At 31.7% G+C, this 16,637-nt stretch overlaps 1 protein-coding gene across 1 annotated transcript; it reads right to left on the minus strand.

Moving 5' to 3' along the window:
* Nucleotides 1-549: 549 nt before the first annotated feature.
* Nucleotides 550-4,140, minus strand: LOC125862713 (HIPL1 protein-like). Its single transcript, XM_049542840.1, has 7 exons — nt 3,977-4,140; nt 3,698-3,855; nt 2,256-3,029; nt 1,693-1,909; nt 1,398-1,576; nt 1,058-1,281; nt 550-980 (listed from the first exon to the last, which is right to left on the minus strand). Exons 1-7 carry the CDS (start codon nt 4,062-4,064, stop codon nt 587-589), a joined length of 2,034 nt encoding a protein of 677 aa, XP_049398797.1. The 5' UTR covers nt 4,065-4,140; the 3' UTR covers nt 550-586.
* Between the last annotated feature and the right edge of the window lie 12,497 nt (nt 4,141-16,637).

The raw sequence follows: 16,637 nt of genomic DNA on the forward strand, positions 1-16,637 counted from the left end.
ATCCTCTCCAATTCTCTATCAAGCTAAGGAAGAAGAAGTCAGGGTTCTACCAAGGATATCCAATTCATCATAGCTTTTGGGCTTTTATCATCAAGTTTGTGATGAAGCAGTAGAAAAATGCCTTGCAGACAAGAGTGATAACAGGAATGCGTGATGGTTGTCTGACATGTTTCTGCATCCTGTTGCTGGTCATCTTGTTGCTAATTTTGGAACTAGTGACAAAAACCTAGTTTCTTGCTCCCCATGATGCTAATCTTTCTCATGCTGTCAAGTTAGTTCAAGTTGTTTTACTCTGTAAGTCATCAGATGATATTTTGAGATAGGCGAGTCTACTATACTTGGTATTTGTGTATTTTTTACTCACTTCCGTTTCTTCAAAGAACTAAAGCTGAGTACAGTTTTAAATGCATGCTGCAATTTAGCATTTCAGTACACTTTTGCTTTCTTTGCTTTGCTTAGATTTGTACCATGCGATGCAGGGAGGGGAAAGGAGGACTGATGGATCAGATCACCTTTAAAACAATCCAGCATGGATCGGAGCATGCAAGCTAGGTAAAAATTTCATGTCATAATCACAGTGCAATAACTACAGGATGAAGCTAGTCAAAAACAGCAGACAGTAAAGAAGAAGGACCGAGCAGAGATCTGCTTTAGCAATGTGACCATCTGAAGGTGCAGAGGGACGTGGTGTCTCAGCAGTCCTTGCTGTCTCCATCGAGCAAGTGTACTTGCAGCGACTTGGACGAACCACTCTGTATACACCGGTGCTTGTTAAAATATAGGCATCCTTCCTGTTATCCTGTCCAAATGAGAATATGTAACCTAAAGCAGGCAATGGACTATTGGGAACTGAGCTGCAATTGAGAGGGGAATCATGAGCACAACTGAAACGGATGCTTCTTGCTGTAAAGTTCCCACTGTTATACGGATTTTCTTGAGCTGCCCAAAAGTTCTTAGCATACAAATCTCCATAGAGGTAACTGCAAATGCAACCATCCTTATGTTAAGTTTAGTTTCCTAATCGTATATCAACAAGCTAGGGTGTGTTCATATTTACCTTCCATATATGCAGGGATCAGTCTTGGAGCGATAAACATAACCACCTGATATGGCCGCAGATCCAACTTCTTTGTTTACATCAGAATGGGTGTATCCTAACACTGGAAAGATGGGATCAACAAAGTCATCAGCTGAAGCATTTTTAAAGCGTAAAGGACCTTCATACATGCTCCATCCATAGTTTCCCCCTTTCGTGATGATGTCAACTTCTTCATACTGATCCTGCATGATTGTCAGAAACTCAGCATCAAGATACCAGGTAGCATTTATGTCTTCTGAAAAGATCTTAACAAACAGAGATGTTATAGCTCTCAACAAAATTGAGATTGTCATTGAACCTGTCCAACATCCGCACAGATGAAGTAAGAAGGCTTTTCTGAATCAAAGCTACAGCGCCAAGGATCTCTCAGTCCAAGCGCCCAAATTTCTGGCTGCAAATCTTTATCTTGTGAATAAGGATTATCTCGAGGAACCGAATAGTTACCCCAATGTCCTAGATCTGATATCTCTTCTTGACCTATTGAAAAAATCACGTTAGTGTCTCATGACATAACTCAACAAACTGTGCAAGGCAGGCAATTGGCCTTTTAGTTTGTGTCAATTATTGTAAAACAAATAAATCAAAGTGCTCACTTGGTATGTTATCAATATCAACCCTCATTATTTTTCCAAGTAATGACTTCTTATTTTGAGCAAAATTGAAAGAATCACCCTTGCTTCCACCATCTCCCATCATAAAGTAGAGATATCCATCTTCAGGGCCAAAGAGTATTTGTCCTCCATGATTAGCTGTGAATGGAAGCCCCATTGTAAATATTCTCCTCACTTCTGATGGTTTCACCTTCTCTGCCTACAAAGTGTATGAAGTTTCAGTCAAACAAGACAACATATAGTGCTTGCAATGAAACCTTTGAACTGGAATTGGAGAAAGTTCTAATCCAAAGCAGAATTAGGTTCTAACAGCTTAAGTTTTAAGATGAGCTCGTAACGTAATTCAACATGGTATCAGAGCAAGTATAGGGCATGGTTCAAAGTCTCTCCACAAGCCATAATCAAAAAGAGTTATCGTGTGCTTTAGCCCATAAAAAAGAATCAGACCAACACGTGATGAGCATTGTTAGTGATAAAAAGTAAATAAAATCTAATAAGTGGCTCTCTAGCTGCTGTTTAAGAACACAATGGAGTGAAAAACCAACCAGTGATGGATTTGATGCAGTCCCATTAGCACTGAACTCTGAAACAACAGAATGGTATTGGCATGGCTGCTTATTATCCTCTGATTTTATCTTAGAAGGATCACAACCAACATCTGAATTACAAGCACATCTTCCAGCACAGCTAGGAGACTTAGATTTGTCACAGTTATATGATGCAAAAAACCTGCCATTCTTTGCAAAGTTTGGATGAAAAGCCATCCCCATCATCCCATATCTTGCATCCAAATAAACCTCATCTGTTAAATCAGCAAATGGACTTGATTCATCAAGCCCCATGCTTTCTCCTGAATCTTGATCTGGTATAGTTGCTAGCCAAATTTTTCCAGCCTGATTGGAGAAGAATGCTCGGTTCGATCCATCAGGATGAGGGACCATGTTGAGGTAACCTCCATCAGCAATCTTCTCAAAACACATTCCATTCGGAGTCTGTAAAGTTTCATTTTTCTTGAGTGAAATTTGTTCTCCATTGAAACATAATGAATCTTTATCAGAGTTTCCACCAAATGCTTCGCAGAAATCGGCTTTCGATTGCCAGAAGTCTGTTAACAAGGAGGAGTTCAAGTTTTTGGTTCCTCCTGCTTTGGTTTGCAAGGATGGTGCAAAAGGAGAATTTGTTATTGATATGTTTTGGCAAGAATCCCAAACAGATGAACAAAAGTTGTTTGCTGATGCAACAGTTGAATTGCAAAGAACAGGAACTGGTCTTGGCCCTGATTTTACCTTAAACAACTCTGCTGAAAACTGATCACATGTCTGAACAAAAAAAGGGAAATATTTTGGATTAGTTTTATTATTAAAATAGAATTACCTTGGAATTTGTTCATCAGTTGTTGAAACAATTCTGATGTAAGTTGTCAAAATTTATTTTCCTTCTTCAAGAATTCGAGAAAAAAGAATAAATTAAGCTAACCACAACAACAACATACTCAGTTTGGTTTCACGAGTGGAGTCTTGGGAGGGTGAGGGGTACGTAGACCTTACCCCTACGTTAGTGGGATAGATAGGTTGTTTCCGATATACCCTCGGCTTAAAGGATGAAGAAATTTCTTAAAATGCTCCAACTTCAACTTCCATAAACATGTTTAAGAATGACATGAGGAAGAGCAAAGTTTGTTGATCAGATATTAAAATTATTTCTTATTTGAGTTTTCAACTGTCAAGATTCATAATATTTCTTCAAGAATATGGAAAAAAAAGCAAATTTAGTTAACCCCATCAAGAAAATGCTAAAGGTGAAAACTTTTTAAATGCTTAATTTCCACTAACATTTATGAGTTATTTAGCTCAAGACTCTTCAAGTATGTCAAATCCTCCAAACGTAGTGAATTTTTCTCGAAGGATCCAACATAAGTTCGCGACAATACTTTTGAAGAGTCTGAACCATAGAGTGTATAAAAAATTATCAAAATTAGAAAACTTACTGAGCAAAGTATTGATTTGACAGCAGAACTACATGAAGTATCAGATATTTTCATACCCTCAAAAGCCTTCTGCAATTGCACATCTTTGGAAGAGTCACAACATACTCTTCCATTATATGGACAAAAAGCCAAAGCCTTTTTAGGAATAACAGGTGCTCCTACACAATGAATAAGAACAATTAGCAAAAGAAAACAAAAATTTGTATAAAAATAACATCTTGATAGAGATTGAACTACCCTCATCATAAAAAAATTTGAAAAAAAATTAAAATAACTTACTTAAATCTGTGCATAAAGGGAGTGAATAAGATGGAGAGATGAAGTTATACAGAAGGAGACAAATGAATGAGGAGAGCAACTTATTCATTTTGGGAAAGATGAAACAGAGAGGACAAGAACAAACATGCAGCAGCAAATCTGGATTTTACTCCCTTCTAATTCTTATATATATAAAATATATAAATATAAATATATATCTATAAATTATATATAAGTAAACAGATAAGGGAAAAGATAAAGTGAACCTTTGCTACCATATTCTTAAAAAAAAAAAAGAGTTTCCATTAATAATATGAGAATATGAGTTTAACTATTTATGTCGTGACAGAGGCAAATTCAAGATTCAAAATTTATTATTTCTATGTTCATTTCAACTCAAGTTAATAAGTATATCATGGTATATGAGTTTACAGTCAAATATTTAGTTGATTTCTTGACATGTACATAGAGTTTAGGCAATACTTATTAAATTTACGTAAACCGATATGTTACATTATAAATTTACCCATGTGCACTAGTATAAAAGAAATGCTATGATGTAAGGTGATTGGGGGAATTCCGAATTTAAGTACTATAGGTTTAGCCTTTAAGATTTTTAAACAAAATTATGAGTTCATCTATGCTCTTTATTGAATATTTTTGTGAATTCTTGCATATAAAAATATGTTTCGCACGGAAAATGTTAGTTTCATATGAATCTGAAGTCGCGACATGATATCCATCATTTTGTAAGATTACCTAAAAGATAACTATCGATAACATTTATAATACAAGTAATTAGAAACTTGAAGAATAAAGTGGTTGCCATATAGTCTAGTATATACATTAGAGTATTTTTTAAAAAAAAATACTATTATTAACCTACTCAGTGTATTCTTACAAGTAAAATCGGAAGAGGATGGTGTACACACAATCTTACTCTTATTTTTTAGAAGCTAGAGATAGTTTCTGAAAAAAAACTCGACTTATATAAAATAGTTTAAAATAAATTTGAAAAGAAAATATTATAACGAAGAATAGAACAATATCAACAACATATACTTTAGGTAATGATTTTCAAGAAAGTGTTTGAATTTTCTCATGATCTTTTTAACTTTAAGGTATGATTGAATTATGTGCACCAAAATTGGTTAGAAATTGGAAGGCACGATCAATAATAATAATTCTAAGACTTTTGGATTTGACTTGTAGCCACTATGCATAAATCTTAGTGGATGAGTAGTGGTTGAAAAGACCGGCAATGATAAAGGACAAATAAATAGATATTTTATTACAAACCCATAAAGGTTGGAATTATTATTATTATTTTCTACTTTTTAAAAGGTGGATTTGAAATGTGTTACATTGATATTGTTGTCTTGTTGGTGTATACATTTATTGCTTTCAAATTTCTTGACTGATTGTACTTTTTGCCTACAATTTAAAAGGTTGTAGTAGTGGGTTCAGACTTCAACCACTAGAGTTTATGGGTGGATTTAAATCATCAAAAATTGAATTATTTAATAAAATTGAGATTTGTTGTATCAGAGTTTGATTTATTATGTCGGATTAATGAACTTTAAAAAATAAGTATTTGGTATTGAAAAAATCTTTTTGATAAGAAAATTTGGCCAGAATGATATTTTATCTATGTTATTTTACCTTTTAAAATATTTTTACCCTTTTAATTTTATTACATTTTAACTAAAAAATGAAAAAAAATCAGTTGTTTTAAAATAAACAAAATATTATAGTTTTTCTAATTTTCTGGTCATTTAGCACTTCCCTTTGGTATTTTCCTTTCTTAATTAATGTGATTGACATTTATTTTGCCCTTTTTTTTGCTTTTGAGTACTATTAAAACGTGTACTGTTATTTTTAAATATTTATTGCTCATATAGTTGTTGAATTATGATAAAAGTATCTGACCGAATAAACAAGGCATCTAGCTAGAAATCGAATATCTCCTGCACTTCAACTGAACCTCCTCAAACTATAACCTGCACAAAAATCAGCTCAACCTAGCACGTAGTTCTACAATACGTGGCCCACAAGGCCCAAAATCCACAGATCAATAGTCACCAATCAATAACCAAACGAATCAAGTAAGTCAATCTAAAAGTCAAGTAGTTCAGTCACATGCAACAAGTACATCAATCACAATTCACAAGAAAATCACACATAAGTATCAAATGCATCAGGTCACAATCGGCACAAATCACCAGTCAAAATCATTTCTCATCGGCGTTATATCAAATCACTAGTCGGGACCATTTCTCATCGCCTTTATATCAAATCACTAGCCGAAATTATTTTTCATCAGCTTAATAACAATCACCGGCAAAGACCTTGGCATCACGACAATTGCCAACAAAGACCTCGGCATCATAACAATCACCGGCAAAGACCTCGGCATCATAACAGTCGCCGGCACAGACCTTGGCATCATAACATTCACATAACAATCAATGCACACAAACACTATAACACCACAATATGGAAGAGACAATAATTCATACAATCCAAGTCCACTTTCACGCTATCAAGCATTTCATCAATCAATCATTAAGGGTTACAACAAGGCATTTCACAACATCATGTTTATCACATATCCTTTTAAATTTCAACCCATTTTTATTCATTAAGATTTAACAAGTAGACAATTAACCATTCACCTCATTCTCATTACTCCCAACACGCAAACAACGAAGAGAGTATACAAATTCTACTAGAATACAAGGTTTAGGAGATCACTTGTCTTAAATCAACCAATGATCACTCCTAGAGTTTTCCCTTCCAAATCACTTCCAAAGCCACACAATCTATATACAAGCAAGTATTCACCGTCACATTCTGAAAATAACAATACCCACATCAATTTTTTAGAAAAATTGGTCAATCAACTCAAAATCCAATTTTAAAAAGAAGGTGTGAATTCAAAATTTAATACTTGAAAATGGTGTTTAAGGCTTTAGGAACTCAATGGTGAAAACCCTTTCGAAAAATGAATCGAAATCACTTCAAAATCCCAATTTTATTTAGAACTTGTGTTCTTGGAAAACTAAACCATTTGCAAATCAAAACCCCAAATTTTGATGTTAGAGTCCATAAATAATCAATGGGAAATGAAGTTCTAGAATCATAAAGGCTTACCCAAAGGTTTTAGCACAAGTAATTGCCTCCGAGGTCTTCCCAAGCTCAAAAATAGAAACTGGGGCTTAAACCCCCAAAAAAGGTAGGCAAAAACCCTCTCAGATGTCGCAAAAGCGACCTAGAGTTCACAAAGTGAACCCTGCTAAAAGCCCGACTCTCGCAAAAGCGAAGCCTCCTTCGCTAAAACGAAGGTCGCTTAAGCGACATGCCCTTTGCTTAAGCAGAGGTCGCTTAAGAGACAAGACCTTCGCAAAAACGAGGCCTGCAACTTGATGTGGCTCAAACCGCTCTGCCGCATTGAAGGTGAACCTCTATGAACTCAGTCTAAGTAGGTAGGTACAACGATTAACCGTTCGTTTCAAAAAAAAAAAGTGCCCCTGCTGTCCTGCATATGTTAATCTGGACTCAGACACTCCTAATCTTGCAAATCAGGTGTGTCTTGCGCTTTTTTGGTTTATTCATTTGCTATATCAAAAGGAGAACTTCATAACCCTAATTCCTTGTCGTTTGACAGATTGAGCTCCAAAGGAGCCAATACCACTGTCTAACCAATATAATTTATTACTCTAGTCTCCTTTCCTCCATAATTGGCGAACTTATAACTTTCAAATTTTGATATGCTTTTATGTCATTCAGTTCAAACACGACATAGTTGCCTGAAGTTGTTAGTCGCAATATAGACAATAAGTTCTTTATATCTAAAATATAGTAGACATTTTGAAATTGTACTTTTCTTGACCGCAAGTAAGTACAAATACTATTTTGTTAATATGAGATTGATATTTAGAATATTATTTATCATGATCATTACTCAACAGCCTTTATATATATTTGTCCGTGTTGATCAACTTTTTCTCATCATTGATCATGTAATTGAAGCGTTCAAAATCAATGATCTAATTATATTCATAATAGATCAATTTTCACATACAATTGCAAATGTTAGTTCCTTTTGTTATAGAGTAAGGTGACAAGATCTTTGTTTTGATCCTTTTTTTCAACTGCATAAGAGGTATCAAAGTCTCAAATTTTTCTTCATCTTGCTTGTTTCGAGTAGGATTGTCTATTTTACCTTCAATTTTCTTATACCAACAGTCTCTAGCATAATTATATTCACCTAGAACAACCAAACATTGCCACATGATTTTTTCAAGATGATGTTATCTCATATAAACATGTCCGTTCTAGCACTATCAAATACAACTCGATCGAAAAAATTTTAGTTATTCAATTGATTGAGTACTTAAACTTTTATGTTTTAGTGAGGGCTCGATTCTCCATCACTATTTAAAAAAAAAAAAAATACAACACGATCAATTTGTTATTATTACTAGCATAGATCAAGATTGGTTTATTTTATATGAAAATATTGATGTATACTTCCTCTCCAACCGGACATCAAAAAACAAAGGAATAAGAATATTAATGATGGTCACATGATTACAATTTTCTTGCTAATACTAACGGTATCACTGATTATCTTAGATGTTTAAACAATTAATGAAAAATAACAAAGATATCTCTAACTATATTTTAATATTAATAAACTGATCAATGCCATATTACTTAATATTAAATGCACGTTTGTCCTATGAACTAATAAATATATATTTCCTGTTCAATAATCAACTTGCAATTCTAAATTATTCCGATATTTAGCCGGCCGTATGATAATTACCATCTTTGGAGAATAAATTTTTCAAAAAGTTAACTTCAGGTAACATGTTATGATCATTTTACAATTTTCTTGTCACAATAAAGTTTTTCTTATTTTAAAAAGGAAGAAAGCTCAAATACGTAATTGAACTTTGAGAAAAGGCTTACCTATGTCATTCATTTAAAGTTTCGCTCATTTATGTCATTTCCGTTAGAGAAAGGGTTCATCCATGCTATTATTTGTTAAGTGAAATGACATATTTGTGCTAAACTTTTAAAGGATGACATAGATGAACCGTTTCTCAAACTTCGATGGAATATTTGAGCTTTTTTTCATTAAAAAAATAATTTAATTAATGACGTAGACTAATCATAATGACCACGTGTAAAAAAAAAAATTCCGTTAACAAGTAATGATACAGATGAGTCTTTTCTCAAACTAAAATGACATAGATGTGTCCAACATTTAATGTATGACATGAATAAGCCTTTTCTCAAAGTCCGATGATATATTTGAATCTTTTCCCTTTTAACCAGGTGAAGAATACGGACGCTTGCAAAAATAAATAAATACAAACTATGGCTAACTTGTAAATACATGATAAAAGTGGTTATACTAAGTAAAAAGTCATAATGTGTTGGATGGCCCAATAGAAATAAAATGGGCTACCTCTCAGATGGTCCATATTCACATAAACTTGCCCATGAACACTAGTCATACATAATTGTACTAAACAAGTTATGACAAGTTCGATTGAGAAAACATGCAAGAATTTCAAATCTGAAACCACCGCCGAGATTGTTTGTTCAACCAACTCGACTATCATCATGGATTACAAACTTCAATTTAATTGAGCTGAATCCGACCATTTTAAAGTTAATTATTCTTTTGAACAAGATGACTGGATATTTTATTTTGCAGAGAAGTATTATATTACACCATATATTCAAAATAATTTAAAGAAAGGAAGTACTTTTACCATTTCACTTTGTTTGTTTTATTTTGGGAAAAGGGTCTGAAAAATACTCTAACTTTGGTCGAAATTGTTGTTACGATACCAAACTTTGGAAAGGACCTTTTACCCCCTTGTACTATTTTATAGTGTATTTTAAAGGTATATATGTGTCTACGTGGACATCATAAATATTGCATCATTTTAAATAGTAATGTGTCCACGTGGGCACATATATACCTTTAAAATACATTATTAAATAGTACAGGGGGTAAAAGGTCCTCCATAAAGTTTGGTATCGTAACAATAATTTTGGCCAAAGTTGAAGTATTTTTCAGACCATTTTTCCTTTTATTTTTTGATATATTTTAAAAAGAATGATTTTTTAGGTAGCTCTTTAATTCTAACTTTTCACATGACATATTTTAGATCATAAAATTTAATTTTATTTAAAAGTTATATTCTTTCTATATATATTTAGTTTAAAACCATAATATTCAAAAAACATTTTTACTATCTTAATTTCGTGTCAAGTTAAAAAATAAAAATAAAGGAAGGGAGTATAAAAGTTAACTAAAAGTGGATAACATTAAGGTCCCACTTCTATCTATCCTTAATTAAATGACTTTAGTTTGAGGCTTTGACCCTTGAGAATGAAATAATCTTGGGAATGTTGCCTCAACAACAAGCTTGGAAAATGCAAATTCAAATTTAATCAAATTTATCAACTTGAAAACCAAAAAACTTGAAGGGTATGTTTGGTATTGAGGAAAATATACCAATTTTTTCATGTCTGGTTGGGTAAAAATGTTTGGAAAGTATTTCCAAATCAACTCATTTTCCTCAAATTTAAGGAAAATGACTTCCTTTCCAAAATTAAGGAAAACATTTTACAAACTCTATTTCATCCTTTAATTTTTTTTTCTTACCCTACCCATATCCCGTACCCAATCCTTCCTATTCAAAAAAAATTTAAAATTTTCAAATATATTTTTATTACTACCGCCAAACCAGCCCCCCCCCCCCCCCCCCCCCCCCCCCCCCCCACACACACACACACCAAACAAAAAAATAAAAAAATTCAGAATTATCACTACAAAAAAAGATATCTATTGCTACAAAATACATTGTAGCTAAATATGAAATTTTTCGTGGCTAAACACTTTAGCTACATTATTTTCTTTCGTAGCATTCGTAGCAAGATGTAGAGTGGCTAATAGTTAGCTACAGACTTTACATGTTGCGTGGCCAAGGATTTATAGCTATTGCTATAAAAAAAAATGTGTTGTAGCTGCATTGGAATAAAAAGTTACCACGAAAAATATACTTATGGCAAGTAATTTTATTGTTGTGCCATGATAAACAAAATTTGTAGCTATCTGATCTTCATATTGTAGCCACACAATGTTGTATTGTAGCAAAAAAATTAATTTATTTGCCACACAAACTTACATTTTATGGCAAGTGCTATAGCTTTGTCTCGTGGCAATAATGCTCATATTTAGCTACGAAATAAAATATTTATAGCTATACATTTAAGTACTTGCCACAAACATTTCATAATGTAACTGAGAATTGATACAATTAGCCATGAAATATATCGCATTGAAGCAAAATGAATATTCATTTACTACGAAAAGTAATTTTTTTTTAGCTATGCTCTTGGAACGTGGCAATTATAGTAATATATGCTACAAATTCAAAATCTTATAGCTAAAATTCACACTTTTTTGTTACAGAATATAAATTGTAGCAAAAAGAAATTCTTCATTTGCCACGAAAATAAAAATGTGAAAACATGTTATCATTTGCGTGGCAGTTTTGTATGTTTAGCTACAACTTTAAATTGTTTATAGCAACTAATTGAAAAATTTGACACACTAGTAATTCATTATTTATGTATGTGCACATTTATTTTTAACATGAAAATTTTAGATAATGATACCATAATATCTTAAATGGGGTAATAAATATAATATATTAGAGAAAAATAATAAAAGATCAACAATGTCATTTAAAATAGTGGAACATTATTCTACGCAAACATATGAAATGTACTTTTACAAGAGAAAAAAAATAATTGTTCATCTCTCCATCACTTAGGTGCTTTCATCACTTCTCCAAACGTTGCAATAACAATGAAAAATTGAATAAAAAAAGTACAATAAAATATTTACTTTAAAAATAAAATTTAATTGTCAATATATATGTTTTCTTAAAAGAAATCACATAGTATCAAAACACTAATATAAAAAGATAATATAAAGTACTTACGGTTAGATTTGGATCATTTGATTGTTGACTTTGAGCTACCATCATCATTTGAAATTTTTCTTCCCATCTTTTACTCAACTCTTCTAACTTATTGTATGTTTCTTTCTTCATTTCTTCAATTTGTTCCTTCGCTTCCCTTTTAACTTCTTCCACACGCTCATTTGATTCTTTTCTGGTTGATTCTAGCTGTTTTATGAGTTGTACTTTTGTTGGTCTACCACCAAAGTATTCGCTAATACTTTTTCCCGGACCATATGCACGAAGATATTCATTTTTCTGTCCCAAATACTTTTTCGAAGATATCATCATCATTTAAAGAAATTTCTCCTTTTTCTTGTTGTTTTTAAAATTGATCAAATTGACCCTACAATTAAAAAAATAATTAATAAAGATATATGCAAATATATATATATATATATATATATATATATTTTAAAGAAATAAAGAAGGCTAACACAATATTGAACTTACAATGACATCTTGTTGAAAAGCATCAACTTGTTTTCCCTTTTTTCTCTTGCGAGATTCCATAAAAACGTCAACACGAGAAGGAGTTTTTCCATCAACTTGATTTGAAGGAAATGGGTATAAGAAGTGAGTTGCATCCAACTCAAAGGGATGGAAGATGGTGTTATCCGGCAGCATGCTATTCTTTATCAGCAGATGAGAAGTCTAAAGTATGCAAGTTCTTGAAAATGATAAAGGTTCCAAATGGTTATTCTTCTAATATATCACGGTGGGTGAAGTCAGAGGATCGTAAAATTTATGGACTGAAGAGTCATGATTCTCATATTCTATTGGAACAATTGCTTCCTCTTGCAATTCGTGGAGTCATGCCAAATAATGTATATGATGCTATCACTGAGTTAAGTATTTTCTTCAGAGAACTGTGCTCGAAAACATTAAGGGTTGATGTATTGACCAACTTGCAACTCAAATTCCGATAACATTGAGCAAATTAGAGAAAATATTTCTACCGGCATTTTTTGATGTTATGGTACACTTAGTCATTCATCTTCCAAGAGAGGCTAAGCTTGGTAGACATGTACAATATAGGTGGATGTACCCAATTGAGCGGTATGTTTTTAATTTATAATTTTGATTTAATTTTATGTGGTTTGTTAATTTATCATTCTAATTTGAGTGGTATCTTGTTATATCTTGCAAATTTTTACGCACATTGAAATGTTATGTTCGTAATAGAAATCAACCTGAAGGATCTATTGCAGAAGGGTATATTGTTGAAGAAAGTATAATATTTTGTTCAAGGTACTTACCTGGAAATGTGAAAGGTTATGATCGAATGGATAAGAATTATGAAGACGATCTTATTAAGATATATAGTGGATTATCCATATTTGAAAGAAACGGTTCTCCTTTATTAAGAGATGCATCCAGAAATCTTGAAGAGTTAGAGAGAAAACAAGCTCATCTTTATGTTTTAAGAAATTACGAAGAAGTGCAATCATTTTTACGGTATGTTTTTTATTGCATTCGCTAATTTACTATATTAGATCCCGAGTCTAAATTAACAATTTAACATATTACGAAGAAAAATATTTTTTGCTGTCGGTGGACAGAGAGACAATTTTATAAAGGAATATGACAGTAATAAAATTTGGGGCAAATATCACATTCAGTGCTAACAACATACAGTACTATTAGGATTGAAAGGTGATCTGATCTCTGGTTGTATAACTCTCTGCAAGTAGCTCAAGTGTTGTTCCTTTGGCATTCTACTTTCTATTCAATGTCATACTCCCACTAGCGTCAACTACGTATCTCACCTGAAAGACAAAACATTGAGAATAAGATTTAGTCAATACTTTGTCTACTTAGCTACATCCTTCAGTAGACTTCTCAAATATCATAAACATGGTTCTAGATATAGCGGTTGCTCATTAACCACAAGAATGCTATCAAATATTGAGATTTATGTAACAAGTAAGGATAGTTAAAGAATGTTTTTTGTTAATTATTATACCATAAGGATGTACCCTAAGTTTTGGTTATACTTGAGGGATGATTTTATCCCAAAACTCTCATCCGGATTGACCTCTCTAATCATCTGACCACACAAATCCAACACCATATCTCCCTTTCCCTGCATTTTCAATTCACTTAGCATGGTACTTCATGAAATTATGTTCTTTCAATGCATCAGATTGATCAAGGCTGCCACATTTAGCACACATATTAATCAAGGCTATTGCCACCAATATATATATATATATATATATTTCATGTTCTATCATCTTCAAAGAATACATGTGTACCCATTTACCCATCAAAATATTCCCAGATAAGTTACCTTTCTTAACCTTATATTCATTTTTTATTTTATTTTTAATTAATGTACACTTATTTGTATTACAGTGAGTATGAGCAGAGTAATAAAAGCATGAACTTTGATGATTGGTTTTTTCATCGGGTAAGTTTTTATTGTCTTTCAAATTAAATTTGTGACACTTATATATCATCATTAATTTATATATATTTTTTGTATAGATTGTACAAATGCGCAAAGAAAAAAATGAACTTGCAACCTATGAATTGTATTTTTTGGCTAGAGGCCCTTTTGATGGTGTTCAAAGATTCAAGGGGTATGAAATAAATGGGTTTAGATTTCATACTAAACTACTTGAGGAAACGAGGAAGACCCAAAATAGTGGTGTTTTAGTAAGAGGAGAAGCGAATTGTAAGAATATTAGTTACTATGGTGTTTTGACTGAAATAATAGAACTTCAATATTTTGAAGGTAAACGGGTTGTTTTGTTAAATGTGATTGGTGGGATGTTGATCACATCGGAATAGGAGTGAAAATAGATAAACATGATTTTGTTAGTGTTAACACTAAGCGAAAACTAGTAACAGATGAACCATTTGTGCTTGCATCTCAAGCAGAACAAGTTTTTTATGTCAAGGGCCATCTTCATCCCAATTGGTCAATTGTTTTGAATGGTCATTCTACCTATTTTATCGGAGGTGCTATTGATGAAGATACTTTTCAACAAGATGCTTGTAATGAGTTATTGCATAAATGTGAGGATGATGAAGACATTATGAATTGGAAAAGAAATGATCTTGATGTTATCCGTACTGATGTTACCTTGGCTGATGATATTATTGAAGTCAGTGAATCAGAACCAAAAACTGATGATGAAGATTTGTTATTATAGATATTTTGAACTCTTATTTCCATATTGCTTATATTCAATTAAGGTTAACAATTTTATTTACTTATTCCTGAGAGATGATCTTTATCTTTTTGAGTTACTCTTATTGGATACAAATCAATATTCAGTAGTGTTGAGTTGATAATATCAATTGTATTGAGTTGGAATATTATTATTATTATTATCTACAGGGTGTTTGTTGACAAAGTCTTTAGTTGCAATGTGATTTTTTTTTGGGTTAAATCATACACTAAATATCTAGTAGCTTGTAGAGTGATTTTTTGTAAACAAATTGTCAACATTTATTATTTTTTCTACGAAATTTTTTTTATTTTCTCTTTAGATTGTGACACTCTTCATATTTTGTGTCTCATTGAATACCAAAAACATTATTGTTAATTTATTATGACCATATAAGTACTATTATTATGGTAATTTCAATCGTAAAAAATATTTAATATAGATAAAACATTAGTATGTACTACAAATTTTAACTTGTGATTGAAAATAATTATTAACTATGAAATATTAACAGTTTTATAGCTATATTATTTTGTCATGACAAATAATTATACTTTTTATGTCAACTATTGCCACGATTATTTAGTACTCAAAAAAAATTATTTTTTTGGCTATAATATTTTATTTTAAATCATTTCTTGTGGCCAAAAGGTTAGTGTTACTTCAATAAATTTTAACCAGATCGTGGCAAAATTGAATAATTATCTATGCAATTTTGATATAGCAAAAAATTTATGACTATATTATCTAATATTGCCACAATTTTTATAACTTCAAGAAAAGCTATTGTAGTATTGTTTAGCCAGAGATTTGCTTCAACAATAATTTATTGTGGCTAAAAATTATTATTACTACGATAAATTTTAGCTTGTGGCAAAAAATAATAATTAGTTACGAAATATTATCAAAGTAAAATAATTTATGGCTATTTCATTAAATTTTTGCCACAATCTTTTATTACTTGAAGCAAGATTATTTATTTAGCTACAATATTTGTTTTAAATTATATATTGTAGCTAAAAGTTTACTATTGCTAGAGTTAATTTTATCACGTGGCAAAAACTTATAATTAGCTATAAAATTTCACCGTAGCAGAAAAATTATAGCTATTTAGGTACTTATTGCTACGATTGTTAGCAATTATAACAAAAATTAGGATTTAGCTTTGTCAATTTGATTTTCGTGGCTAAGAAATTTGACAAATTTTTATATAGCCACAAAATTCAATTTTTTGTGGCAATTACTAAATAATAGCTACGATTTTCAAATTCATAGCTTAAATTTTGTAGCTATAAATCCATTGTCTTGTAGTGTATATTTTTAAAATGTTTCAAATTTTAAGATTTTTTTACCTCACCCCTACCCCTACCCCCAACCCGAAAAAAAAATTACTTTTGAAAAAAATTCAAATTTAATTTTTAAAATTTTTTTATGCCATTCCTCCCCGCC

This window comes from Solanum stenotomum, chromosome 4, assembly GCF_019186545.1.
Source record: "Solanum stenotomum isolate F172 chromosome 4, ASM1918654v1, whole genome shotgun sequence".
Taxonomy (NCBI): domain Eukaryota; kingdom Viridiplantae; phylum Streptophyta; class Magnoliopsida; order Solanales; family Solanaceae; genus Solanum; species Solanum stenotomum.